Consider the following 27885-nt stretch of genomic DNA (forward strand, 5'->3'; position numbering starts at 1 on the left):
CTTCCGGGGCAGAGTCCGCCGCTAGGCGACAAGGGCTGCGTTTCGCGACTTACAACCCTCTTCGGAACTCTTAACAGAATTCCTCTCCCGCGGCCAGAACTTTGTGGTGTGTGTACACTAAAAGCACGCCCAAGGTTCTTTTTCTCTGCCGTGTGTGTGTGTGTACACTAAAGGCACGCCCCAAGTTTCTTTTCTCCGCTCCTTCCTCCTTGCCTCACAGACCGGAAGTGTCCTTAACCAAACCAGCTCGGCGGGCACTTCCGGGACGGGAGACCAGGGTTCCGGGAAGGTGTAGGGAGGAGAGGGAAAGGCAGCAGCGGCGGCGGCGGCGGCGGCGGCGGCGGCGGCGGCTGGAGAATGAAGAAGGAGCATGTGTTGCACTGTCAGTTCTCCGCATGGTACCCGCTGTTCCGCAGCCTCACTATCAAGAGGTGAGACTGGAGGTTACGCCGGAGCAGTGGGCAAAAGGGGACTGCAACATTTGGGGTGAATCCCAGCTCCATCAAAAACGAAACAAAACAAAACACTGCAGGCCCGGATGGGAGCACCAGGGCCAGATTTCGACTTCCCAGTGGTCTTTTAGAGTCGGGAGAGGAATGAAGTCGATCCATGTTTGCCGTGCGTCGTGTTGTGCGTCAGGGAGGGTGCTGGGCAGGTAGGAGGGCGACGTCGTCGCTCAGTGAAGGTCAGAGGCGGGCTGAGGAGCAGGTGAAGCTAGTTCAGGCTTGGGAGTTCACCATTCCTGCCTTTAGAATTGCAAGTGGAAGAAGGTGATCAGCGAACTGGGTAGTCTGGACTTCTCTATTGACTAACCCGCCGGAGGGTGGGGGCTTAATAGCTTTTGGTCCCTGTCAAATGAGAACAGTGAGACCCAGCCTCAAATTCTATTGTGAAGCTCCAGTATGATAGTGTCAGTGGAAAGCCTCAGTAGAGTATACAGATGCGAAGAGCCGACTCCTTGGAAAAAGACCCAGACGCTGGGAAAGAGTGAAGGCAAAAGGAGAAGAGAGGGCTGCAGAGGATGAGATGGTTCGATAGCATCACTGACTCAATGGCATGAGTTTGAGCAAAGTCCAGGAGACAGTGAAGGACGGGGAGGCCTGGCATGCTGCAGTCCATAGGGTCCCACAGATACGACTTAGCGACTGAACATAACAGCAGCACATGTATTGTTAGGGAAGGAAGCCATCTGGAAGAGGAGTGGAACAGTATTTGTTTTCTAGTTCTCTGGCCCACAACAAGGAATCCATGCCCTGTTTGCGGGGCAAGCAGAGGATTAACTGTTTTCATCCTTCACCCGGTCATTCAAGGTAATGTAGGCAAGGCAGCTAGGAAAACATCCCCAAATGTTCAAAAGCAGTTGTGACATCTGGAGTGTGATGCAAGGGTAGGCTTTCCCATGCTAAGGTGAGTAGCTCAAAGAACTGCGTATCTGTGGGGAGGACTTTATGTCTTTTGCCCTGTCCCCTCTTTGGCTCTAGATTACTACTAATCAGATAGCAACCCTTCCTTCCTTTTTATTTTGGGTGGAGAGTGTGAATACAGAGAGGGAAACTTCAGATCCTGAGTGTTTGGAAGAACATAAGGAGGGTATTCATAAGATAGTTCTTTTCCATCCTGTTATTCATACATGGAATGGGCTCCCAAGTTATCCAGGGTGTGATGGAGGTTAGAGCAGCTGGAAGGAAGATAAGCTTTGCATTTGAAGATGGTTGGAGTAGCACTAAAACAAGGAAGAGCTTCGACAGCAGCAGTGGACGTTATCTTCCTACATGATGTAGCAGTCCTCCATTATCTTGCGTAATTGAAATAGGCCTAGGGTCTGAGATGATGCTAGAGTTACTTATGTCATGTTGGTGTGACAGAAGGTATTTTTGTGAACCGGTCAGACATTTTCACACAGAGTTCACTCAGAAGTGTCTTGTATTTTGTGTGCAGACACCTTTTGTCAACTCAAAGAAATTTGTCTTTGCTTCAGCAGTGAAGTATAATGGTTAAGAATTGGACTTTAGAGTCAAGACCATCTGTCTGCCTTGGGAATTTTGGTTCCACCAGCATCTTGTGAAAATGGCTTAATCTCTGTAAGCCCCATCTGGAAAATTGAGAAAATAATAGGATTGTCATGAGAATTAAATGAGATAAAGCGTTAAAAATGCTTGGCACTCTTTTTGACATAAACACACAAAAAGCTGCTTGTTTTTAATGTTTTTGATTTAACCAAAGCTTAAAATAGTTTTAGTTCACTTAAAATATGTGCCATTCATATGAAGCTGGGAGTGAAAAGTAAACCAAGGCGGGGGATTTTCTTGCCAGTTCACAACTGAGCTGTGTTGCCTGAGAGTATTCTGTGTCTTTGCCCTGTAACTCTAGCCTACTTAGTCCTGTGTAACATTGCTGGAACGCAGCGTGTGGTACGATGTCCCTCTACGGCCCAGGTCATTCTGGTGGAGTTGTTAGGCTTGTCGTTGTCATTGTCAACTTTAATGCCAAGAGACCATGTTCTGGTTATTGACTCAGCCTTATTATTCGGCATTTATTAATCATGGTTCAGAAATGATTATGCAGGTAAAAATACAGAATCTTTTTTTTTTTGACACGTCCTAGAACTTTGACTCAGGACTTCCCTGGTGGTTCAGACAGTGAAGCATCAGCCTGCAATGCAGGAGACCCAGGTTCTATCCCTGGGTTGGGAAGATTCCCCTGGAGAAGGAAATAGCAACCCACTCCAGTACTCTTGCCTGGAAAATCCTATGGACGGAGGAACCTGGTAGGCTACAGTCCATGGGGTCGCAAAGAGTTGGACACGACTGAGCGACTTCACTTTCCCTTTCACTTTACAAATAAGTAGCTAGGTGACTTTGGGTCATCCACTCTACCTTTCTAAGTGTTTCTTTCCTCAAACATGAAAGTTATGAATAATCTCCTAAAGGCTTTTTTAACCTCCATTCCATTTGAGTGACTTGTCTGTGTGTATAGAATTATATCGACTTGATGGAATAGGTCATTACATTTTTTACATCTTTCAGTTGGGCCTCATGGATTCTTTTTTCTTTTAAAATTTTATGTATTTATTTATTTTTGGCTGTGTTAGGTCTTCGTTTCTGCACCAGCTTTTCTCTGGCTGCGGTGCGAGGGCTTCTCATTGCGGTGGCCTCTCGTGTTGCGGAGCACAGACTCCAGAGGGCCTGGACTTCAGTAGCTGCGCCTCCCGGGCTCTAGAGCGTGGGCTCAGTAGTTGTGGCGCTGGGGCTTAGTTGCTCCACGGCATATGGGATCTTCCTAGACCAAGGATCGAGTCCCTGTCTCCTGCATTGGCAGGTGGATTCTTTACCACTGAGCCACTAGGGAAGCCCCAGCCCTCATGGATTCTTGGCTGCATAGTGAATTGTAGTGACAAAAAATATTTAAGTTCTTTTCCAACAGTTGGGTTAAGTATGCCAGGTCATGGCTTGTTTATGGCCTCAGTTGCTCAGGCACGGTTCCTTTTTCTTGAGAGTTTTGGTGGTGTTTGATACATCTGTACTGGTACAGCACTTACATTGTACTTGAGGTTTTTTTTTTTCCTTTTCCCACTCCTAGACATTGAGTTCTTAACAAAGTCATCTAGGATTCCTCCATGACTAACGTGACATAATTCAGGGTCACATCATTAGGGCGACTTTAGAACTGTGAACGCAGGACGCAGGGACTCATGAGAACTGTCAGTGTGGGCTCATACCTGTAAGACCTGTAGACCCTCCTGCTGCTGCTGCTAAGTTGCTTCAGTCGTGTCTGACTCTGTGCGACCCCATAGACGGCAGCCCACCAGGCTCCCCCGTCCCTGAGATTCTCCAGGCAAGAACACTGGAGTGGCTTGCCATTTCCTTCTCCAGTGCATGAAAGTGAAAAGTCAAAGTGAAGTCGCTCAGTCATGTCCGACTCCTAGTGACCCCATGGACTGTAGCCTACCAGGCTCCTCTGTCCATGGGATTTTCCAGGCAAGAGTACTGGAGTGGGGTGCCATTGCCTTCTCCGGTAGACCCTCCAGAAAGGACAAATATGCAGAGAATTCACAATGGAATCAAACAGTAAATAGATGTTTTGAATCCAGTCAACGGGTGATGCAGCCCGGGGGGAATGAGACCTGAGAAATAGCATAACTCAGAAACTAGGGACGTGGCCTCTGAAATCACCCACGGACTCAGAGATGTCACTGACATAGAAGAGGGCTCTCTCTGCTCTCATCGTGGTCAGGAAAATCACCCTACATGTCTGGGAATGGACATTACTGCCGATACTTCTCAGTCTCAGGCCCCTGAGGAGGTAAACTTCAGATTCTCTTGTGAAGGTCATGTCCGATTCTGTTGGAATGACAGTGTTGGGTGAGTATTTTAACCCCAGGAAGAGCTAGAATTAAATATAGAGGTGATGAAATCATCCAGACTTGGAATTTTTCCCTGTTAACTTTAACATCCTAAAGAATTTGCCATTTTGAGGACAGTTTGTATATATGTAACAGATTAGCCTTGTGTTTCTAATTTAATTTGTGTAATTGGTTTAGAATTGTGATACATTAAAATACATAAGAAAAAATTTTTAAGTGTTTAAACAGTGTTGGAACGTTTGCAAGAACCTTAGATTCACTATACTTAACAGTTTAATTCACTGGTTTTATAAGAGTTAAATACTTGAAAAGCTTTATCTGTAATTAGACAATTGACATATTTTAAAAGAAAGTTGAATAGATTATTTTATAATAGAGTTAAAAAAATTTTTTTTTTCTTTTGGCCATACTACATGGCTTGTGGTATCTTAGTTCCCTGACCAGGGATTGAACCCAAGTCCATGATGGTGAAAGCCCAAGCCTTAGCTATTAGACCACTAGGGAATTCCCTAGAGTTAAAAAAAATTTAAAGCAACTTTTAAATTTCAAAGGCTCACTTGAAATTGGTTAAAATTTAGCAGCTTTACAAATAGAATAGTAAGATTTGTTAGTTGAACTTAAAAGCCTGAAGAAGTAGGCTTTTGAATGTGAAATTGTAACTTTGAGAAATCAGATGTTAATTTCTAAAACTGAAGTAGCCCATGAGTAATCTTTCCTGTGTGCCAAAACCAACTGTCATGTTACAGAAAATAAATAAATGAAGCATATTATTATGAGTCAATGATAGTCTCTCTGAACGTAGGCTGCCATCGTTTTCAGTTTTTAAAAAATACATGCCTTACAAGCAAAGTAAGAACATTGTTTTTAGATATCTGTGCCAGAATTTTTTGATGATGATTTATCACTACAGAGTAAAAAAAACAAATTATCCCATCCATTTTTCAAGTGATATCAAGTATGGCTTTGCCATCCCTTAATTATGGTTGTCTGAAAACAGTTCACCTGAAGCGTGCCCAGGTAAGCAGCCGTGTACTCTAGAGATGAGGTGAACAGGATGCCATCACAGTACATCCCAGCACACTGTGGATTTTCGACCTTACACTCCCTTTGCCAACCAAAGGTGCCCAGATCTTAAGCCTGCTTCCACCCTGTTTCTTAGCCAGGTGCTGTTGATCTTCTGATTCGTTTGGTCATTTCCTGTGTTGCTGCAAATACCTGCAGGGCCTCCAATTTCTTAAAGGCACATAACCCTTGTACTCAGAATCTTTTTGAGCTTGTTGCCTTCATTCTGTGATTTCAGTCGAGTTCTTTGGATTTAGCTGTTTTCGGGATTTTTTTTGTTTTGTTTTATTTTTGTTGTTGTTTATTTATTTTTTTTAACCTCAAAGTCAATAGGGATAATTATATGCACCTAATTTAGTTTATTGCAACATTTATTCATATTATTTTAATTTCTAGTCTACGGCTGCCAAATGTCCATTATTAACATTTCCCACTTCATATTAAAGGAAGCAAGTAATTCAGAAATTGAGTTTGGAACTTTTTCTCTCTGCTTATGGTTGGTCTTTTAAAATGATGCCTTTTTTTGGTATGTGCATTTTTTTTTTTTTTTTAGTGTCATTCTTCCACTTCCTCAGAATGTGAAGGATTATTTACTCGATGATGGAACTCTGGTGGTTTCAGGAAGGTAAGGCATGTCAGAAAAACATTCTTTAAATTTTAGCATAAGGAAATGTAATGATTCAACCTCAACAATTAACGTGTAAAGTAAGTACATTAGCTTTGGCCCCATTCTCTCCTTTTTTTCTCTCTAGTTAAAATTATGTGCTGATCTTTGTCCTATATTCCTTGTTAACGCTCAGTTGATAAGATTTTCAAAATTGAACACGTCTTCTGCTAATAATTACAATCTGTAAAATTGAGTAATTCCTTTCTTCTCTTCCTGTAGAAAATGGGTATGGTTACTATTCCTCTTGTTCAAGTAGTTCTTCTGTATATAAAGGAAAGTACCATGCTTCAGTCTGTTCAGTACCAACTTGAAAAAGTTTAAGAATCATGTACTTTAATGGCATTCCTATTTTTTCACTCAGATCTCTGCTCAGAAGTCATGTTATCTAAGTGTTCATCCTTCAGTTTCCTTTGTAAAGTAGCTTAATGGTAACCCTTGCTGATATGTCACTCTCTTTTATGGAATTCTAGGTTGGATATAATTTTCTCTTAGAATTATTAAAAAAAAATTTTTATCAAGCTAAAATACACATAAAATTTACCACATTAACAATTTTTAAGTGTGCAGTTCAGTGGTATTAAGTACAGTTACAATGTTGCAGCCATCACTGTGATCCATCTAGAGAACTCTTGTTATCTTGTAAAACTGAAACTCTGTACCCTCTAAACACTCACTCCCCGACCCGCCTTCCACCAGCTCCTGATAACCGACATTCTGCTTTTGGTGTCTATGATTTTAACTGCTGGACATACCTCACAGAAGGGGAATCATGCAGTATTCAGCTTTATTGCACTTAGCGTAATGTCCCCGATGTTCATCCATGTTACAGCACATGTGAGAATCACCTTTCTTAAGGCTAAATACCACTCCATTGTATGGTTTACCGCATTTTGGTGCATCTGTTTTTTTCTCCTGGCCTCACTTAATTTTTCTGCATAACCCTTATTTCCCTCCATCTTTGCTTTAGTCATCCTGTTACAATGCAGTCTTCATGAGAGCAGAGACTTGGGCAGGTGTGTTCCCAGCCCTTGGAACAGTGCCTGATAAAACAGGTGCTTGACGAACATTTCTTAGGTAAATGAACTTAGAAGTATAATTAAAATTGTGTGTGTTTTACAGTAACACTAATTTTACCATTTTGTTGTTTAGTCACTGAGTCGCATCCGACTCTTGTGACACCATGGACTGTAGCCTGCCGGGCTCCTCTGTCCATGGGATTTCCCAGGTAAGAATACTGGAGTGGGTTGCATTTCCTTCTCCAGGGGATCTTCCTGACCAGGGATCGAACCCACATCTCCTGCATTGGCAGGTGGATTTTCAACCACTGAGCCACCAGGGAAGCCCAATTTTACCGTATATATATATTATATATATATATATTTTTTTTTGGTCTGATGGATCTTCTGTTTAGCTTCCTGGATTATAATTCTGTTTCTGGTATTCTCAACCTGGTAATAACCTGAAAATTATTAGTTTAGAGCCTCACTGATGTGGAATAATTGCAGGATAAAGCAACAAAATAGATAGGCGAGTCTCAACTTTGGGATATTTACAGACATGACTTTATTATTTTCCAATATAGAACACGTAATAAGCCTACAAAATGGGAATGTAAAGAAAATGCCTCCTGACATTAGAGAGTCCTGAGCAGATGTCAGTACTCTGAGCTTGTGGAAGAGCTCCTACAGTGTATTTCATTGGCCAGATGTGTCTCTCTGTCTGGAGAGTCCTTGGTTTCTGACCCAGGCTTCTACTGTCTTCTGCCAGATTCCATGGCACCGTGGCAGGCTAACTTGTTAGCTTGCAAGTGGGGTGAAATCTCGGAGCCTCCCTAATGCTCAACACTGGGTGAGTCTTCTGCTGGTCCTTCTGAGGTCACTGCTCAGTTGAGGTCAACTACTACTCCTGTAGTTGTTTGGTGGCTCGACCTAACTGGATGGTTTTAGGATGGCCTCACTCCGGTCTGGCAGTGAATGCTGCCTGTCAGCTGGGCTTCTCTTTCCGTCTGATTTCTCATTCTCAGACTCCACTGCTTTATGTGGTGGTAGTAGCATTCAAAAAACGTGGGCAAGGAAGCTGTAAAGGCTTTGACACCAAGGCTTAGGGCATGTGGTGCCCTTGTGCTGCATTGCTGGTCCCAGTGAGTCTTGAAGCCAGTTTGAATTAAAGGGGTGGGGAAGTGAGTGCTGTTTCTTGATGGGAAGGGTGGCATGTCAAGACTACAGACAGCATGTCAGGATGGGGAGAGTTGTGGCCGTCCGTGAACATCATCTAAGGCTCTTGTTGTCTTTCCCATTCGTTGTCACATGTACTTGGTGTGGGCGCTTTCATTCTAGAGACTTTATTTTTTGGTTTTAGAACTTTAAAAAATATTGTATCTTTGATAATTTCCTCTTATTTTTTTGCTTCTCTTTCTTTTTAGATGTTATAACTGCCAGGTTAATTCTCTGAATTTTATCATTTCTTCTCTATTGTTGTTGTTGTCTTAGTTCTATTTTATGGAAAATTTCCCTAATCTTGCCACTCATTCTATTGAGTTTTTAAATTTCAGCTACCATGTTTTTCCTTTTATACAAGTTCAGTCTTGTCCTTTCTCATGAATGCAATATCTTCTTTTATCTTTGAAGATATTTGTGATTTTAAAAAATATTTTTCATTTGTTTCCTTTACTGTCTTTATTCTGTCCATGTACTTTTCCTCCTTTTAAAAAACTCTTTTCTCATCTTGGAGCCTTTTATAGGCCTTCTAATGATTGTAGGCCTTTATTCATATTTAAGAGTGAGGGGCACACACACACAGAAACTTTGTGTACTAGTGTGGGGCTTGTTGACTAAGAGTGCCAGCAATCAACAGGAATCGATGGCAGATTCCCAGATGGCAGTTATCTAATAAGTCTTTCCTCTGGAATTGTCCAGCATCTCCAGAGACAAGTCCTCTAATCTGTCTATATCAGGGAGCAGAGAAGGAAGAAGGGGACTAGAGGTCTCACTGTGAGTGTGACTTCCGCTTGTAACTTTGTTGTTTTGTGGCATTTCACCCCCATATTCATTTGGGGCATTATGCGCCTTACCCTCTGGTCCATGGAGGGTGAGTTGCTGGGATGTGCCAGGTGAGGAAGACTGGACGTGTCTTCCCGCCCCTGTATGGGCTGTACACGCATCACCCCGTTCAGAGCGGAGCCGTGGGCCCATTGTGTATGACGGCTCCAGGGGCAGCCTGTGGCTCACCGGGTTACCCCCTCACTGGCTTTCTGTTTTCCAGACTTCTGTTGCCTCTTTGCAGCTGTCTCTTTCTGGTCCTTTTTGCCCTTGTGATCTTTTAAATCACTTCAGTACCATTTCAAGAGGGAACCTAGGGGTGGATAAGCGTCCGTGATTAACCCGAAGCCTCATCCTTCCTTTCTCTTGTAGTTTCTTGGTATAGATCCTCTGCTGGTTGCTATTCTGGTTAGTGCTTATTTTTCAATGACGTGATCGAGTTCTTTGTGGCCAGCGGTTTGTGGTTGAGTGCTGAGAAGCGGCAGGGGCAGTGTCCTCTCTCTGAGGTCTTTCAGCCTCTGCTTTGCCCACAGCCAGGGGTGAGGATTGGCTGCTAGCAGCCCTTTTCAGCCCCTGCTTTGCTCACTGACTCTTTCTGAGACAGCGTGTTGACCATGTCTTTCCCCCGTGCTCTCCAGCAGTGCCAGTCCCGACCCAGGGTGATTCCTGCCGGCAGCCCGCATGTACTGTCTTCACTGTAAACAGAAGATGCCCGGCTGTGCCCGCAGGGTGTCCATCAGCCGCCTGAACCTACTCTCCCGACAGCTCCTGCTGTGTCTCCCTGGTCTTCGGCAGCACTTTCTCTGGTCGAGATTCAGAGCTGGTTCTTAGTGTCCTCTGGGGCAGAGTTTGAGATTTTCTTTCCCCTGTTGCTAGTGATTTCTGAGAAGAAGACAGGACGTTTTTATTCGACGGTCTCTTACTGAACGTTAACTCTTGTTAATTTCAGGTTGGTTTTTATTAGTTTCTTCTTACATGTATATGAACACTCAGCACATCTGTAATCATGACTGCCTGGCACCAAGGCTTTCTCACGCTCAGTTTTTGTTTTATGTTCTTCCAGGGAAGATCCGCCTGCACGTTCTCAGCCAGACAGTGATGATGAAGCCGAAGAAATACAGGTTGGTTCAAAATACTATAACCTGTTCCATAGACTGTCCTAATTGAAATGATCTCTGAAATGGTTCTGGCTTAAAGATCTTAGCGTACATTCAATAAAGTCAGAAATTCCATGGAAACCTAAGTACACATGGATGTGTACTTTGTGTTCAGGAAAAGCTATCTCCTGTGTGTGTGTCGTTTTTAGATGGAGCACTGCTTTTTGGAAGCCAGGAACACTGTCCACATTAACATTCTCTTTCTGTCCTCCTTCCCCTGCAGTGGTCGGACGACGAGAACACGGCCACGCTTACGGTAAGAGCAGCGCGGTCTCAGGACTGCCCAGTGCCGTCCCATGGGGTGCTTCTGGGTTTCAACGCAGATCACTCTAAATTCCCATTTAGTCACCATTTTAAGCTTTTATTTATTATTTTGAAAAATAACTTAAATCGCTGTTGTTAGGCAAACTTCAATAGATAAATTAATAACGTGTGTGTGTATTTATCAAACTCTGCTTAGTTCTAAAAACGACACAGTGATGTCATGGTAGGAATGAACAGATGAATGGACCTAGTGCCCTGATTATGGTGTCTAAATACTGGTTTCCACTAAAAGGAGTTGAAGCTCCTTGGAGAAATTCAAGACTGGGGGTGGGAAGGTAAAGAAGAGCCTGTAGGAATTTGTGCCAGAAAGTAAGAATGATGCGGACATGGTGCAGAGGACCCGGAAGCCAGCTCAGTGGGCTCCCACTGGCCACATATGTGAACATCATAACAAAACAACGATAATAATGGACTAGCATTCGAACCCATGGTCCCATACTGACATAAACAAATGATTAAATTCAACAAATGAAACAGAAGGGAAAGCCTTTCTCTATAGTAGAAAATTCGACACCAACTAATAATTGAGAAAGAATGATAGAAATCAGCATTTACAGCCATTCTAGTAATAATGAGATAGATGTTAAAACTTGTGGGTGACTATTCAATAAGGATATTTGAGTCTTCTCAAAGTATGTCCACCAAAATTACTTGAAAGAAAGTGAAAGCATTAGTCACTCAGTCATGTCTGACTCTTTTAAGACCCCATGGACTGTAGCGCACCAGGCTCCTCTGCCCATGGAATTCTCCAGGCACGAATACTGGAGTGGGTTGCCATTCCATTCTCCACGGGATCTTCCCGACCCAGGGATTAAACCTTGGTCTCCTTCATTGGGAGATTCTTTACCAGAATCTTTACCATCTCAGATTCTTTACCATCTGAGCTACCAGGGAAACCAAAATTACTAGTAGTTACAAAGAGAAAAATAGCATCTTCCAGTGGAAAGCAGCATAAGCAAAGTTAACCTTGTCAGTGATGGGACAGACCTCTATCGCCTGCCTCCTTGTATGAGGCTCAGAGGACACATCACCTGCCAGCCGTGCACAGCCTGAATCCAGTCATGAGGAAATAGCCGGCAAACTCAGCGTTTTAGAAATTACACAGAGTGACTGCCCCAGGCTCTTGCAAATGGTCAGGGTCATGAAAGATAAGAGCAACAGAGAGAGGAAATGTTACAGATGAAAGGAGATTAAAGGGACATGACAAGTTAATGCAATGCATGATTCTAGATTGGGTCCTAGGCCAGAAGAAAATATTCCATCTTTCTTCTGCTGTAAAAGACATTATCAGGACAGTGAGCACAAACTGAATAAGACCCATAGATGAAATAGTGATGTTATATCCATGTTAGCTCCCTGGTTTTGATAATTTGCCTAGGTTACATGAAGTGCTGTGTGTAAAGGGGCATCATGACTTCTCCTTACTATGGAAGGTGTATGTGTTTTATACACGCTCCAGCATAGCTGTATACAGAAAGGGAGTTGCAGAGGGAGAATGATACAGCAGTGTGGTAGAATGCCTGCATGAAGAGTGTATAGAAAATTTTGGTTAAATGCTTCTTGTAAATGCTTCTGAAAGTCTGAAATTATTTCAAAATGGAAAAATAATTTAAAAGTGATTGGGTTTCACTGGGCCGAACCAGATGTTGTTGGTTAGGTGAGCTTTCAGGGCAGAAGAGCACACACCCAATGATAATAGTGCAGCTACAGAGAAGCCCAATTTAAAATGCAATCAGATAATCAAGATGGCTAAATTTCAGACACGATGGTGAATTTGAAAGGGCAGGTTGCCAAAAGTATACATATCAAATAACAGCAGTTACTTTAAAATTTTTAAATATTTTGTATTATGGGCAGACGCACGCACTGTAAGTATAGAATCATGACTGTAGAAGATTGTGACCAGTCTTGTAATGATGGCTGCCTGTGGCGAGAAGAAAGGACTAGGGAGGAGAGTAAGGAGGTTAGGAGTTTCTTGAGGATCTGTGATGTTCTTAAAGATCTGGATCAAGCATATCAAATTGTTGAATGTATGGATCAGGGTATATATTTTTTATATGTTTAAAACATTTATTTGATTATTAAAAATTTTTAAAGAAATACTCTTTCTGAATGAGTATGATACCGTAGGGCTGTGGTGGGTAAAGTAGAAAAGATAGGCGAGTTTGGATCATAAAAGTCCACGGATGTGATTTAAACTGCAGATTTCATCCCACTTAAAGCATGAACCTTTTCTTAGACACGGAGAAGGCAATGGCAACCTACTCCAGTACTCTTGTCTAGAAAATCCCATGGACGGAGGAGCCTGGTAGGCTGCAGTCCATGGGGTCGAGAAGAGTCAGACACGAATGAATGACTTCACTTTCGATTTTTACTTTCACACATTGGAGAAGGAAATGGCAACCCACTCCAGTGTTCTTGCCTGGAGAATCCCAGGGATGGGGGAGCCTGGTGGGCTGCTATCTATGGGGTCGCACAGAGTCAGACACGACTGAAGTGACTTAGCAGCAGCAGAGTTTCTTAGACAACTAAGGACTTAGGTGTATTTAAAATCAACTCATTGTGCTATGAGCTTAAAAGAATCCTATTACTAGCTAAATCTGTTAAAAAATCATTTTCAGGAAAAGGTGGAATCATGACTTAACACACGTTGAAGCCTTTAACTCACGAGGGAACCAGGCAGACGTTATAACTGGCTCAAAAGAGAACTCAAAGGACACACATTTATAGAGTAGGACTATGTAAATATGTATTGTATTTACATAAAAAATGAATATGTAAACAAGGCAAAGCTGGTTTTGTGTCCCTCAAGGGGGGACAGAAGACAGCTGGGTTTCTACCAGACAGAGTAGAATTTTCATGTCTGTAAGAAATACTGTTTTCACTTACCTATTATTTACCAAGTTGTAAAGCATCTTGCAGACCCAGCTAGAATCAGGTAACAGAAAAGTGCTGTATGTATACAATACATAGTCTTCCACTGAAACACAAATTTTTCTGTGCAATACATAAACTTTTTGTCATTTAAATTTATTTTAGGATCTTGATTGCAGGATTTCTTAAAGTTCTTAAGAAAATTCTTAAAGTTGAATAATTTGAGGATTTGAGGGGATTTATCACCTCTTTTAAAATGTAATACAGAATAGCCAGTATTTTATAATAATTACAGTGAAGTGAAACCTCTAAAAAATTGTGAATCACTGTATTGTACACCTATAACTTATAATCCCAAAGAAAGGCAATGCCAAAGAATGCTCAAACTACCGCACAATTGCACTCATCTCACACGCTATCAAAGTAATGCTCAAAATTCTCCAAGCCAGGCTTCAGCAATACGTGACCCGTGAACTTCCAGATGTTCGAGCTGGTTTTAGAAAAGGCAGAGGAACCAGAGATCAAATTGCCAACATCCACTGGAAAAAGCAAGAGAGTTCCAGAAAAACATCTATTTCTGCTTTATTGACTATGCCAAAGCCTTTGACTATGTGGATCACAATAAACTGAAAAATTCTGAAAGAGATGGGAATACCAGACCACCTGACCTGCCTCTTGAGAAACCTATATGCAGGTCAGGAAGCAACAGTTAGAACTGGACATGGAACAACAGACTGGTTCCAAATAGGAAAAGGAGTACGTCAAGGCTGTATATTGTCACCCTGCTTATTTAACTTCTATTCAGAGTACATCATGAGAAACACTGGACTGGAAGAAGCACAAGCTGGAATCAAGATTGCCGGGAGAAATATCAGTAACCTCAGATATGCAGATGATACCACCCTTATGGCAGAAAGTGAAGAGGAACTAAAAAGCTTCTTGATGAAAGTGAAAGTGGAGAGTGAAAAAGTTGGCTTAAAGCTTAACATTCAGAAAATGAAGATCATGGCATCCGGTCCCATCACTTCATGGGAAATAGATGGGGAAACAGTGGAAACAGTGTCAGACTTTATTTTTTTGGGCTCCAAAATCACTGCAGATGGTGATTGCAGCCTTGAAATTAAAAGACGCTTACTCCTTGGAAGAAAAGTTATGACCAACCTAGATAGCATATTCAAAAGCAGAGACATTACTTTGCCAACAAAGGTCCGTCTAGGAAAGGCTACGGTTTTTCCTGTGGTCATGTATGGATGTGAGAGGTGGACTGTGAAGAAAGCTGAGTGCTGAAGAATTGATGCTTTTGAACTGTGGTGTTGGAGAAGGCTCTTGAGAGTCCCTTGGACTGCAAGGAGATCCAACCAGTCCATTCTGAAGGAGATCAGTCCTGGGTGTTCTTTGGAAGGAATGATGCTAAAGCTGAAACTCCAGTACTTTGGCTACCTCATGCGAAGAGTTGACTCATTGGAAAAGACTGTGATGCTGGGAGGGATTGGGGGCAGGAGGAGAAGGGGACGACAGAGGATGAGATGGCTGGATGGCATCACTGACTCGATGGACTTGAGTCTGGGTGAACTCCGGGAGTTGGTGATGGACAGGGAGGCCTGGCGTGCTGCAGTTCATTGGGTTGCAAAGAGTTGGACACTACTGAGCGACTGAACTGAACTGATAACTTATAAAGAAAAAATGTAATACAGAAATATAAAGCAGTCTTTATATGTGAAGTTCAATGGGAAAATGAAATTGTTTTGTCTTTGAAGATCAAATCCTTCATGTTTTAATATTTTTGTAACTGTGTCATTTATTGAAAATATAGCTAATGCAGGTCTTAGAGGAGTGTGTTTATAGATGAAGCTGGTTTGGTTGCCAAACCAGCATCTTCAGGGGATTCTAAAGAAATTTGCCTTAACAGAAAGCATAATTTCTTTTGCCACGGAGAGGAGAATGGAAGATAAAGAAACTCAAGGCGGTTATTTGTTTTGAAAGCCTCTGAAAGGCATTAATTTCACGTATATAAGCTGAAGAAGGAGGAGGCAGTGGTAACCCACTCCAGTACTATTGCCTGGAAAATCCCATGGACGGAGGAGCCTGGTAGGCTGCAGTCCATGAGGTCGCTAAGAGTTGGACACGACTGAGCGACTTCACTTTTCACTTTCATGCATTGGAGAAGGAAATGGCAACCTACTCCAGTATTCTTGCCTGGAGAATCCCGGGGATGGGAGAGCCTGGTGGGCTGCCGTCTATGGGGTCGAACAGAGTCGGACACAACTGAAGCGACTTAGCAGTAGCAGCAGTAGCAACAAGCTGAAGAAGACATGCAGAAGATGGAGATGGTAGCATGCTGTCAAATTAAGTAACTAAAAGACACTTCAGACGTCCGGAGGTTGGGTATATCTGCAGCAGTCACATGCGTCTGCAGCAGAAAGAAAGGAAGTACAACCTGCCCTTTTTTTTAACTTTCATGTTTTGGTCTGTTTCTCAGCCTTGAGTCACAGTTTTTTGTCATAACTGGGCTAGATCTTGGGAATCAGCATAAGCCTTTGTTTTCTTTTGGTGTTTGTTTGTTTAGGATGACTGAATAACAAGTCATCCTAAAACTTCATGACTTGAAACAATAATAATCATTTTAAAAAGTTTTAAAATAATTTTTTAAAGGTTCTCCTCCATTTAGTTATTACAAAAAATGCCTTCTTCCTCATGTTGTACAATAATATATCCTTGTAGTCTTACACCCAATAGTTTGTACCTCCCACTCCTTTAGCTTATTCTGAAGTGAAGTGAAAGTGAAAGTTAGTTGCACAGTCATGTCGGACTCTTTGGGATCCCAGGGACTGTACCCCACCAGGCTCCTCTGTCGATGGAATTCTCTAGGCAAGAATACTGGAGTGGGTTGCCATTTTCTTCTCCAGGGGATCTTCCCAACCCAGGGATCAAACCCTGGTCTCCTGTATTGCAGGCAGATTCTTTACCAGCTGAGCTACTAGAGAAGCCCATTAGCTTGTTGTAGACCTATTCTAGTTTTTTCCCACTTAGGGAAGAGCTTGTCATGATGGGACTTTCAGTATTTGCAGTTGTCCACTAGGGGGCAGCAGATATAAAGGGCTAAAATGACTGCAACGCATCAGCGTTTTTTTGTATTCTTGCTCTCCTGCAGGCCCCACTTCCATCCCTCTTTCTCTCCTTTTCTCCACTTTTTGTCCCCGTGCTCCTGATGGTGACAGAAGACTCGAGGAAGAGCATAATCATAATGACGTTTACGTCCCATCAGAAATAAGTATTTCTGCTTATTTCCTGGTTGAAACAGCACAATGTTTTGGTTACTTACTGATATAAAATAATCATTTTTAAATCAACCAAAAAAGAAAGAACATTTTAATTTCACCAAGGTCCTATTTTTGAGTTTTGTTTATATTAAAACCTGTCTGGAAATAGCCATGTTTAAATGCAGTTAGCCACATGATTGATTTCTCGTTTTTGAGGCCTTTTGGGGGTAAGTTCTTTTCCTGCAAATGGAAAGGCTTCTGGTCCTTTAAATGTGAGGTATTACTTCTGAGAACTGGAGTCTGTGCACAGGTGATACTCCATCATCTCTTTTCATTTAATAGGCACTGGTTTTATGTCGGTGTTAGAGAACCGTTCGTTCCTTTTCTCACATCCCCAGGTGCCTTGAAAGATCAGCAGTCTCCTTAGCTTTGTGGGGCTTGATCGTTCTGGACAACGTCATCTGAGCGCTTGTTATTCTTTTCCCTTCCTGACGAATGTTATCTGATCATTGAGTTTATTTGGCTGAGTTCAGAAATTCTAATAGTAATTTGTGTTCTAAATTATTTTTAATACCCTGAAGTGTTGAACTTTGAGTTTTTTAATCTTGTTTTCTATATTTATCGTGCTGATACTGACTTGCCCAAATGATTTCTTCCTTCTCTCTGTAGGCACCAGAGTTTCCTGAGTTCACCACGAAAGTCCAGGAAGCGATCAATTCCCTGGGGGGCAGTGTATTTCCTAAGCTTAACTGGAGTGCCCCAAGGGTAGGAGCATGTCTGTAAATCTCTCACTGTGTGGATATTGTCTTGTGATTCCATTTCATTTTATATCCCCACGAAGGTCTAATTATATTCCTAATTCTAGGGAAAATATCCTGGAATTTATTTTTGCTTTCCTCCTGTTATTTATTTTCCTGATTTGGCAATGCATTTATTTCCCTGGGCCTGTGAAATACTTTGTATTTTGCCAGCTGACAGCTTCAGCCTCTTGTGTTGCTCATTACACTAGAAATCTCAGAAAATGTTCCTCTGCCCTTTTCAAAACTTCAGCTCCTCAGTTTGACAGAGAAGTTTTTCTCTATTGAAAAGTAATAAAAATTAGAATGTTGCAGGATCTAGAAATAGAGTGGTTTGACAAATCAACTGACGTTTTCTTAAATTGTGTTTTATTGCTTCAACATTGCATTGATAAGATTTTTTAAGTTAAGATCTAGGGAAATTCATCATTTTTTCTATTCCAGTAGAAAACAATTTAATGTCAGCAAAGCTCATTGAAGGATTCAAGACTTATCTGTGTTTTCGAAAACCATCTTTGTGTGCTTTTATCTTTTCTCATTCTAACATGAATGATAAATTGTACTTAATCTTTTATTTTTACTTGTTGAAATTAGTGGCATATATACATAGTTTAAGTTTCTGAACGCTTGCTATAAAAGTCAGCCGGTCCTGACACCTGTTTTTCTTCACGGTTTCCCACTGCTCGGAGGCGACTGCATGTGTATATTTTAGTACCACCTTTTGTTATTTTCCTCAATGTCTCTATTCTTCCATCTTAAGCGTTCGTTACCAGCTTTCTGCTTTAGGACAGAAAGGTGCAGCACCTTTTCATCTCTTACTCTCACTGCTCTGTGTTGTAGTTCACTGTCCTCACACAGGACTAGCACACCTTGATTCCATCAGTATTCACTGTGCTTTGCCGCTCAGTCGTGTCCGACTCTCTGCAACCCCTTGGACTGTAGCACACCAGGCTCCTCCATCCATGGAACTTTCCAGGCAAGAATACTGGAGTGTGTTGCCGTTTCCTTCTCCAGGGGATCGTCCCAACCCAGGGATCGAACCCTCACCTCCTGCATTGGCAGGTGAATTTCTTGCCACTGAGCCACCAGGGAAGCTGTTTCTCATATTGCATTTTTGCAAACATTGCATACACATCTATAAAGTGTGTGTTGCTTATGTTTTCTTATTCAACATTTTGTCTTCCTTAGGCTTAATAATTGTCTTATTTATTCAGTTGCATGGTTTTCTGTGTATATATACTGTTGTTTCAGTGGCGTTAAATCTTTGTGTTCAGTATATCATCTTTAACCAAAAGTTCATCATCTTTTTTCATTGGGAGAAAATTTAAAGAAGTTATTATTAAAAAAAATTATTAGAACTCATTTTTAGTTTATCTGTGAGCAGTAAATTGGGTCATTGTTGACAGCTGATCTTTGACGGCTTGAGGCTTTCTAGTTAAGATGGGTAGATTATTTGTGATTTTAAGTTATTCCTTTGTTCATTTATTTTTTACTTATTGAGTGTCAACTGTGTACCACTGCTTCCTTTCGTGCAGTGTGGATAACTGGACATTTTTGTTTTGCAGTCATCAGTTTTCTCAAAATTACATTACTGTCCTGTGTCTGATCTATGGGAGAAGTGTATTTCCTAAAATAACTTATTCTGTCATTTTTAGGCTTGTTTCACTGAGGTTTGTGTCTCTTATGTCTGCTGTTCTTACTTTTTTTTTCCTTTGGTTCATACGTTTGAGACTTGCACCATTTAAAATTGGAACGGTTGAGAATATGTCATCTCCTCTCTCCCAGCTTTGATGGACATGAGTCTTAACTGCTGCAGTCATCAGACTTCAGTGTTGCAGCTGTCTCTCTCCAGAAATAGAAAGAGAGAAAGGCTCTCTGTTTTCTTAGTAGCTGATCAGGATGTTTCTTTCTACCTGGATCTTCTTGCTGAAGTGTCAGCGTTTCTGATGTCTATCCCCTTCTTTCATCATCAGTGAGGTGGACACAGGACAGTGTCTTGGGCCTAAGCTGCAAGACGAGGACCTGAACATCTCAGCTCAAAACTGTCTGTCATGCAACAGTGACCTTATTCTTTGTTTAGAAGCGTCGCTTGACACTTGACAGTATAGCTAAAATTTCTTACCTGATTTTTTTCTTCAAACCCTTGAAGTTACATGCATTATTGATTTTGCATATAGGCTATGAACTTCATTCATAGCAGCTAACTTGGAATATATACTAAGCAGCACATGCTTTATTCTTTAGGATGCCTACTGGATAGCAATGAACAGTTCTCTGAAATGTAAAACCCTCAGCGACATCTTCCTACTGTTCAAGAGTTCTGATTTCATCACTCGTGACTTCACCCAGCCGTAAGTATGTCTCTTGTTCTCTTACATCAGTAGTTTTCAGTGCTTGTGAGTTGTGCTACAGATGAAATTCCTTTAGTTCTAGTGCTGTTGTACATGACAGATCCACATAACAAGGCTGTTTGATTTTCTGAAATGATCTAGTAAAGCAAACCTTTCTTTTCTATTGACAGCAAATGCTATACAGTGAATATCCCTAGATACCAAGGGCTTTCTGAATTCTTCCCAGTAAATATGATGGTAATGTTTTTCTTATTATAAGGCCAATATATGCTTATCATAGAAAAATAAAAGCAGGAACTATAGCTAAACAAAAACAGGAAGAAAGCGGATTCATGATCTCAGCACAGTTGGTTTTATGTAATACTTCCAGAATTCTGTCTTTGCATAGGTTTAATATAGATACACCTGTCTCTAACTGTATTCCAGTTTTTACAACACAAATGGGATCATATAATTCATATTGCTTACTAGGCTGCTTTTACACTCATTAATATATATAAAAAATCTTTATGTCATTAAATATTAAATGCATCATTACTTTAAACTTGCTTCAGAGTATTCCACTGGACAGCTGTAGCATCATTTATTTCACTGGTTCTCTCTTCTTATGTCCTTATATACAGTGAGTATCCTTGAGCTAAATCTTTGTGTGCTTTTCTGATTTTTTCCTTGGGATAAATTCTTGGACATGGGAAATTCCCTGGTGATCCAGTGGTTAGGACTCTGTGCTCTCACTGCCAAGGGCTGAGATTCAATCCCTGGTCAGGGAATTAAAATCCCACAAGGCATGTGCTTTGGCCAAAAGGAAAAAATTCCTAGACATGAACTTGCATTTTCTCCCCTCTGCCAGTTACTCTATAGCTAATCTTCATTGGAGGCCGACTGGACACCTGCACTGCTGAGCTGTAGCTGATCCCTTCATACTTCTGTTCTGTCCTCAAACAGCAGTTATTCTAGATTTCTTGCCTACCTCATTTTTAAACCCCAAATCTCAACTAAACTAATCTTTAATCTCTAAGATAAAGCATATCAGAAAATCTAGAAACTAAGTAGATACACAGATGAACATATTGTGTGTGCCTGCCACATCTTCCCTAGTTCAGTTTGCTAATTCATCCCGTTAGCCTCAAATCTTTTTTGAAGAGCAGCCTGGCTTGGAAAAAAAACATTCCCTACAAGTCAGTTGTGCATCATCTCTTTTACATCTGGTTCTGAAGCTCGGGCATATGGTTTTAGTACTATGTTAAAGAAAGCAAAGTTAAGTAATAATAAGTAAGTATGATCATATTGCCAATTTATTATAAAAGGAGTTTAGCTGTATTGATTTTTCTGGTTCATTTACAGAGAAAACTTTAGTTATTGTGATATTTAGGTGTCGACCTTTTTTGGTTGTGTTGGCACAGGTGTGATAAGGTGTTTGTTTTGGGGGTGATGGGCAGCATTTTCATTCTGAAAGATACCCTCTGTTTAGAAGATGTTGTGGCTTTCAGGGTTTTGTGTTTTTTTTTGCCATTGTAGAGCTTTTTGTCATCAAATGCTTTTGTAAAGAGGCCTTGTAATATATTGCATCAGAAATACTCTGTACCTGTTAATTCACTGGATATGGATTTTTATGCACATTTGCTATTAGTTACAATGAATATATAAGGATATCATTTCCTTTCCACAGAATATAAACCACTTTTAATGCTCTGTGGCTGATGGTGTTTAAAACCATCTTTGCAGTCCAGTGACCTACTGGCTTCCCTTAGCACACCTCTCCTTTTATCTTAGGCGAATTTAGCTATGATTCCAGTGAAGGGTAGAAATACCAGTCATTTTGTGTTTTATGCTTTTTGACTTTTGCATGGGGAAGAGGTTAAATCAGCAGGTGCATTTGAGGCCCTGTGTTTGGAGTGTTTATCCGCAGAATACCATCCTTCTCCCTGTGTAAATAGTTTGGGTTGGCAGGACAGATACCAAGTGCTGAACTTTCAGACAGGCAGTACTTCCAGAAATCTTTGTCAGTCGTCACTTGTGTAACAACTTGTAAGTCTTAATCAGTCTAGAAAAACCCCTATTGATTGGGTCAATACAGATGAACTTTGGTCATAGAAGTCTTTCCAGATCCCTTAAAAATTAAAGAGTATAATCTTTAAGTAGGACAAGATCTTATCAGTGATTTAATTTGACCCTTTCATCATTTAGAAAGTTGAGGCCCAAAACTGTTCAGTAATTTATCCCTATAGTTCATAGAACCAAAACCAGAATGTAATTTCAATAATGTCATTCTAAATGTTCTCTGTGTTTTCATTTGATGAAGTTATAAATTCCTTCTTTTCTAAAATATTTCAAAGTAAAATATTATAGAATCTAAGAAGGAATATTATAGTATATAATTATATGTGTAGAATTATATAACATTATGAAAATTATGTAACATTACACTCTTTTGGAGCTTGCTTCAACAAAAGAAACAAGGATGTCATAGTTACATTTACAGGTTAACAGAAAGCCAACCAGAAAGAGTTCTCACACAGGGTTTTTAAAAAATATGTTATTTAACGGGGAGCCTGGAGATGGAATATTTCAAGGGCTGTCAGCAGCTCGTCAGGGCAGCAGGGACCAGGCTCTTTCAGCCTTTCCCTCTGTCACCTTGGCTTACTGGCCTGGTGTTTGGGTTTATCACCCAACATCACAGAATGGGCCTGGTGTTTGGGTTTATCACCCAACATCACAGAATGGTTACAGGGTAGCTGCTGTCCTGCAGGTATGGTGTGAAGATGACAATATCTTAATCGAAAATAGGAGGGGTGCTTCTGTTGCCTCTCATTCTTCTCTGTCTGTGAGCAAGTAAAGCAGTCTGGAACCTTCCCTGAGACTTCCTGATAGCTCACGGTCACACAGTTACTCAGCCTCATCCAGTTGTTGGCAGAGGGAACAGAGATGCCGTGATTGGTTTAGAACAGAGGCTCTCCAGCTTCAGCTTGGATCAGAGTCATCTGGAGAATTTGGTAAAACACAGCTTGCTGGTCCCTCCCTCCCAAGTTACCAATTCACTAGGCTGGGCTTGGGGCCCAAGAAAGTAATTTCTGACACGTTCCCAGGTGACGCTGGCGCTGCAGGTGCGGGCCCGCAGCTCAAGGGCTTTGCGGTCAGCTGTACATGTGTGCCCCGGGGTGCCAGGGGACCACACGTCCTCAGCTGAACAACCGCAGTTCCGTTAGCAAGGATGAAGGTTGGGAACAGCTAGAGGGTAGACGACCAGGACTGTCTGTCACCACTGTAATTGACATGGAATAGTAAGTACACTCTTATTTTTCCTGTTAGTCAGATGGTTACTGTGTACAAGAAGCTTTGAAAGTGGAAGTTGAAATGTGACACAGCATCATCTGTCACATTTTACTTGCTGAGTGAATTATTTGCCCAGATATAAACATTCTTTGTGATTAGGCTTGTTGAGTCAGAAAGCTGCTTTCACTGATTATTTTACTCATGGGGGTGTCACTTCAGTAGACCAAGGCAAGAAAGAAAAATCTGGTATTCAGTTGGCATGTAGAAGAAAGGGCTGAGTGAGTGAAAAAATTATTCCATTAATTGTTTCTCTGAGAAGGTCATGCATGACTAAGGAAGGAAGAGTTACTAGAGGTCAGGAAAGTTCACTTCTCTTAGTAATTTAAGCTCAGTTATAATCAGCATAATTTTTATACATTTTGTTCTTAAGATTATTGGAACTGGTTATTAACCCTAAAATTCAGCAGCAAATAGTTTCAGGAGTAAAACTTTCTGCCCAAGTTAGACTTAACAGAACCTATACCTTATAATTTTTTTAGGCCCATTTATTTAGGTGACAGCATATTAAAAAGCAGAGACATTACTTTGTCAACAAAGGTCCGTCTAGTCAAGGCTATGGTTTTTCCAGTGGTCATGTATGGATGTGAGAGTTGGACTATAAAGAAAACTAAGTACAGAAGAATTAATGCTTTGAACTGTGGTGTTGGAGAAGACTCTTGAGAGTCCCTTGAACTGCAAGGAGATCCAACCAGTCCATTCTGAAGGAGATCAGTCCTGGGTATTCATTGGAAGGACTGATGTTGAAGCTGAAACTCCAGTACTTTGGCCACCTGGTGCGAAGAGCTGACTCATTTGAAAAGACTCTGATGCTGGGAAACATTGAGGGCAGGAGGAGAAGGGGACGACAGAGGATGAGATGGTTGGATGGCATCACCAACTCAATGGACATAAGTTTGGATAAACCCTGGGAGTTGGTGATGGATAGGGAGGCCTGGCATGCTACGGTTCATGGGGTCACAAAGAGTCAGACATGACTGAGTGACTGAACTGAACTGAACTGATTTAGGTGACAATTTTTCCACTTTATACCGCTTTTATTGTATTTTTTATTTTATTGTATTTTTAAAATTTAAGTATGGCTGATTGACAATGTTAGATTGTTACAATTTTAGATAACATATTTTATCTCTTTTTGAAGAAGAATTTATGATAATGCGAATGAACACACCCAGTCTCCCTTAATTTAGTAACATTTTTTGTCTTTGCTTTTCCACCACCAGTGTGACTCAAAGCAATGGAATCTCTGTACCTAAACTCTTATTTTGGATCCTGATGAGCAGTAAAGTCGTCAGCACTACCATTTTGGTGCTTAGTTTTCCGTGGGTGCTATGTTTTTCTCTTTTATTTCTATCCTTGGCATAATTTTTTTTCCTGATATTCAAGGGTTGTTTTCTGTGACGTATAACGTTGTAATCTTCCAGTGTTTTAGGGAAGCTTACGAAAGAGGATTGTGCCCTAGTAAAATAGCTAGGTGGTCTTCCACTTTAAAGTATTCGTGATTTTGTGTACTGCCACCCATAAAACTTTAATGATGATGTCTTCTCTTATGAAAATGATCAAATTTTCATCGCAGCCAGTGGATTTAGTCAATACCTGAGTTGTCTAGAGTCAGTTCACACAGTTACTCTTCTCCCGGTTGACTGATTGTATGATTTCTCTTTCCTTCCTTCCTGCCGCATTGACTGGCCCGCTCTAGAGAACTCACAGCATTTGACTAGTGTACCTGCAGATCACTAGAGACAAAAGGAGTTCTTAAAAACAACCGGAGAGCAAAGGCAAATTTTGTAGAGAAACAGCAGTAGAACTGTCAGCAGATTTCTCGACAGGAAGCTTGTTTCATCAGTTCTTTCTCTGAGGGCCTGAGTCCTGGTGGGTGGAGAAGAAAGTAGAACACGTGCCTGGATTGTTTCTCCTTTATGTGGGACCCTGATCTGTCTGGACCCAGACTCATTTCAGGTCTAACTTGAGGAACTCTGTAACAGGTGCCCAGATTCCAAAGTGATCACAAATGATTTCATGTTTTTTCATAATTCAGACAAATTTTCCAAGTGTTATTTACATGTATTGGTTAACACAGTGGAAGTGTTAGGTATATGACATATTTCTTGGCTTTTGCTCACAAATTTATAACATGTTATATAATTTTACATTATATACTGAGTTGGGATTTGAGAATTTACACTAGTTCTTACCATGACTTTTAAATTATGTTCATAGAGACAAAAGCTAAAGTAGATTGAACAATTCAATGTTTTTTCTCTGTAACTTGCTTTCCTTGAATCAGGGACTTGCTGTTATTTCTGGGGTCCTGCTTTTTTTTTTTTTTTGCAAATATGAAACTTATTTTTGGAAATGAGAGAATCAGGGTTTTTTTCCCCTGTATTATAGATGCAAGTTTTTGGATCATCTATGTTCTTGGTTTAGTTAATTAAGGGAATAATACAGATATTTTTATATTTGGTATGATTGAAGATATTTTATTGTTTTTGTTAGGATACTCATGCTAGTATTGTTTCTTCTGTATTTCTGTTTGTATTGTTTCTTCTAGGAGTCTCAGTGTAGTAAGCAGCCTTGCTTGATTTAAGGATTTGTTTCTTTTCCTTTTTTCACTGGGACCTGTAATTTTTAGACTGATAATTTGTGTAAGGATTGTAAACATTGAGGTGTTGCTAATACTCCATCTTAATGGATTTTTACTTTTTACACCTACTTCTTCCAGAGTATAAAAGGAATTTAGATATTCATATGCAATATTTTTTACAGTTTTTCATATGAGCTCCTGAAAATGTTATTGCTGACCTTCACATTCGGTCTTAAATTAGATGGCTGCACACTTACTTCTCCTTTCAGAAATTGTACTTGGCCATCTGGTTAATCATCTTAATAAGAAAAAGCCTTGTACAGTAATCTCATGCAAACATATGTTCTCATGTCTACCTTCTGAAACTAGTCAAGGTTTTTAAATAATGTTAAATGTTAAACCAATCACCAGTTAAAAGATAATGTTACAGGATTGTAGGATGCAAACCTGTATTGAAATGTTAACTTATTTTAAAGTAACAAATGAGGAGTAACCAAAGGTTGAAATCAATATTTGTAGGAAAATAGAAGCATTAAAAAATTTAGATAATGAAGACTTGTATTTTGGAAGTGTTCCTTTTGGTTTTCTTGTAGAATTTTAAAAACAGGTATATTATAGAACCTTAATTTGTATTTGTGTGTGTTAGTAACTCAGTCATGTCCAACTCTTTGCGACCCCGTGAACTGCGGCCTACCAGGTTCCTCTCTGTCCATGGAATCCAGGCAAGAATACTGGAGTGGGTTGCCATTCCCTTCTCCAGGGGATCTTCCCAACCTAGGGGTCAAACCTGGGTTTCTCACATTGCAGGCAGATTTTTACCTTCTGAGCCACCTTAGAGAACCTTAATCCTACCTGTTCTTTATAAAGTAATATATTAAGTACTATTCTCTGTTATTAGACTTATAAAAACCATTAACATGGTTAAAATCACATTTCAGAAATTAAAATGGTAGGATTTCCCTGGTGGTACAGTGGCTAAGACTCTGCACCCCCAATGCAGGGGGCCCAGGTTTGATCCCTGATCAGGAGACTAGATCCCACATGCCACAGCTAAGAGGTCGTATGCCACAACTAAAGATTCTGCTTGCTTCAAGTGAAAGATCCCACATGCTGCAATTCTAAGACCTGGCACAGCTAAATAAATAAATAATAACAATTTTTAGGACAATTAAAATGGTAGTAAGGGCTTTCTAAGACCAAGACCAAGACCATCCCCATGGAAAAGAAATGCAAAAAAGCAAAATGGCTGTCTGGGGAGGCCTTACAAATAGCTGTGAAAAGAAGAGAAGCGAAAAGCAAAGGAGAAAAGGAAAGATACAAACATCTGAATGCAGAGTTCCAAAGAACAGCAAGAAGAGATAAGAAAGCCTTCTTCAGCAATCAATGCAAAGAAATAGAGGAAAGCAGCAGAATGGGAAAGACTAGAGATCTCTTAAGGAAAATTAGAGATACCAAGGGAACATTTCATGCAAAGATGGGCTTGATAAAGGACAGAAATGGTATGGACCTAGCAGAAGCAGAAGATATTAAGAAGAGATGGCAAGAATACACAGAAGAACTGTACAAAAAAGATCTTCACGACCCAGATAATCACGATGGTGTGATCACTGACCTAGAGCCAGACATCCTGGAATATGAAGTCAAGTGGGCCTTAGAAAGCATCACTACGAACAAAGCTAGTGGAGGTGATGGAATTCCAGTTGAGCTATTTCAAATCCTGAAAGATGATGCTGTGAAAGTGCTGCACTCAATATGCCAGCAAATTTGGAAAACTCAGCAGTGGCCACAGGACTGGAAAAGGTCAGTTTTCATTCCAATCCCAAAGAAAGGCAATGCCAAAGAATGCTCAAACTACGGCACAATTGCACTCATCTCACACGCTAGTAAAGTAATGCTGAAAATTCTCTAAGTCAGGCTTCAGCAATACGTGATCCATGAACTTCCTGATGTTCAAACTAGTTTTAGAAAAGGCAGAGGAACCAGAGATCAAATTGCCAACATCCTCTGGATCATTGAAAAAGCAAGAGAGTTCCAAAAAAACATCTATTTCTGCTTTATTGACTATGCCAAAGCCTTCG

At 40.8% G+C, this 27885-nt stretch overlaps 1 protein-coding gene across 3 annotated transcripts in view; it reads left to right on the plus strand.

Annotated features, from left to right (window-relative positions):
* Nucleotides 1-15: 15 nt before the first annotated feature.
* The window catches only part of CDC123 (cell division cycle 123), a 46515-nt gene continuing 18645 nt past the window's right edge, over nucleotides 16-27885 (plus strand). For 2 of the 3 annotated variants that reach the window (XM_027560217.1, XM_027560218.1), the window contains exons 1-6: nucleotides 16-431; nucleotides 5979-6050; nucleotides 10194-10251; nucleotides 10511-10543; nucleotides 17415-17510; nucleotides 19787-19893. In XM_027560217.1, the coding sequence (XP_027416018.1) occupies nucleotides 358-431; nucleotides 5979-6050; nucleotides 10194-10251; nucleotides 10511-10543; nucleotides 17415-17510; nucleotides 19787-19893 (440 nt within the window). In that variant the 5' untranslated portion in view covers nucleotides 16-357. The remainder of the gene's footprint in view (nucleotides 432-5978; nucleotides 6051-10193; nucleotides 10252-10510; nucleotides 10544-17414; nucleotides 17511-19786; nucleotides 19894-27885) is intronic. The other variant, XM_027560219.1, reaches the window with a different exon arrangement.

This window comes from Bos indicus x Bos taurus, chromosome 13 (assembly GCF_003369695.1).
Source record: "Bos indicus x Bos taurus breed Angus x Brahman F1 hybrid chromosome 13, Bos_hybrid_MaternalHap_v2.0, whole genome shotgun sequence".
Lineage (NCBI taxonomy): Eukaryota > Metazoa > Chordata > Mammalia > Artiodactyla > Bovidae > Bos > Bos indicus x Bos taurus.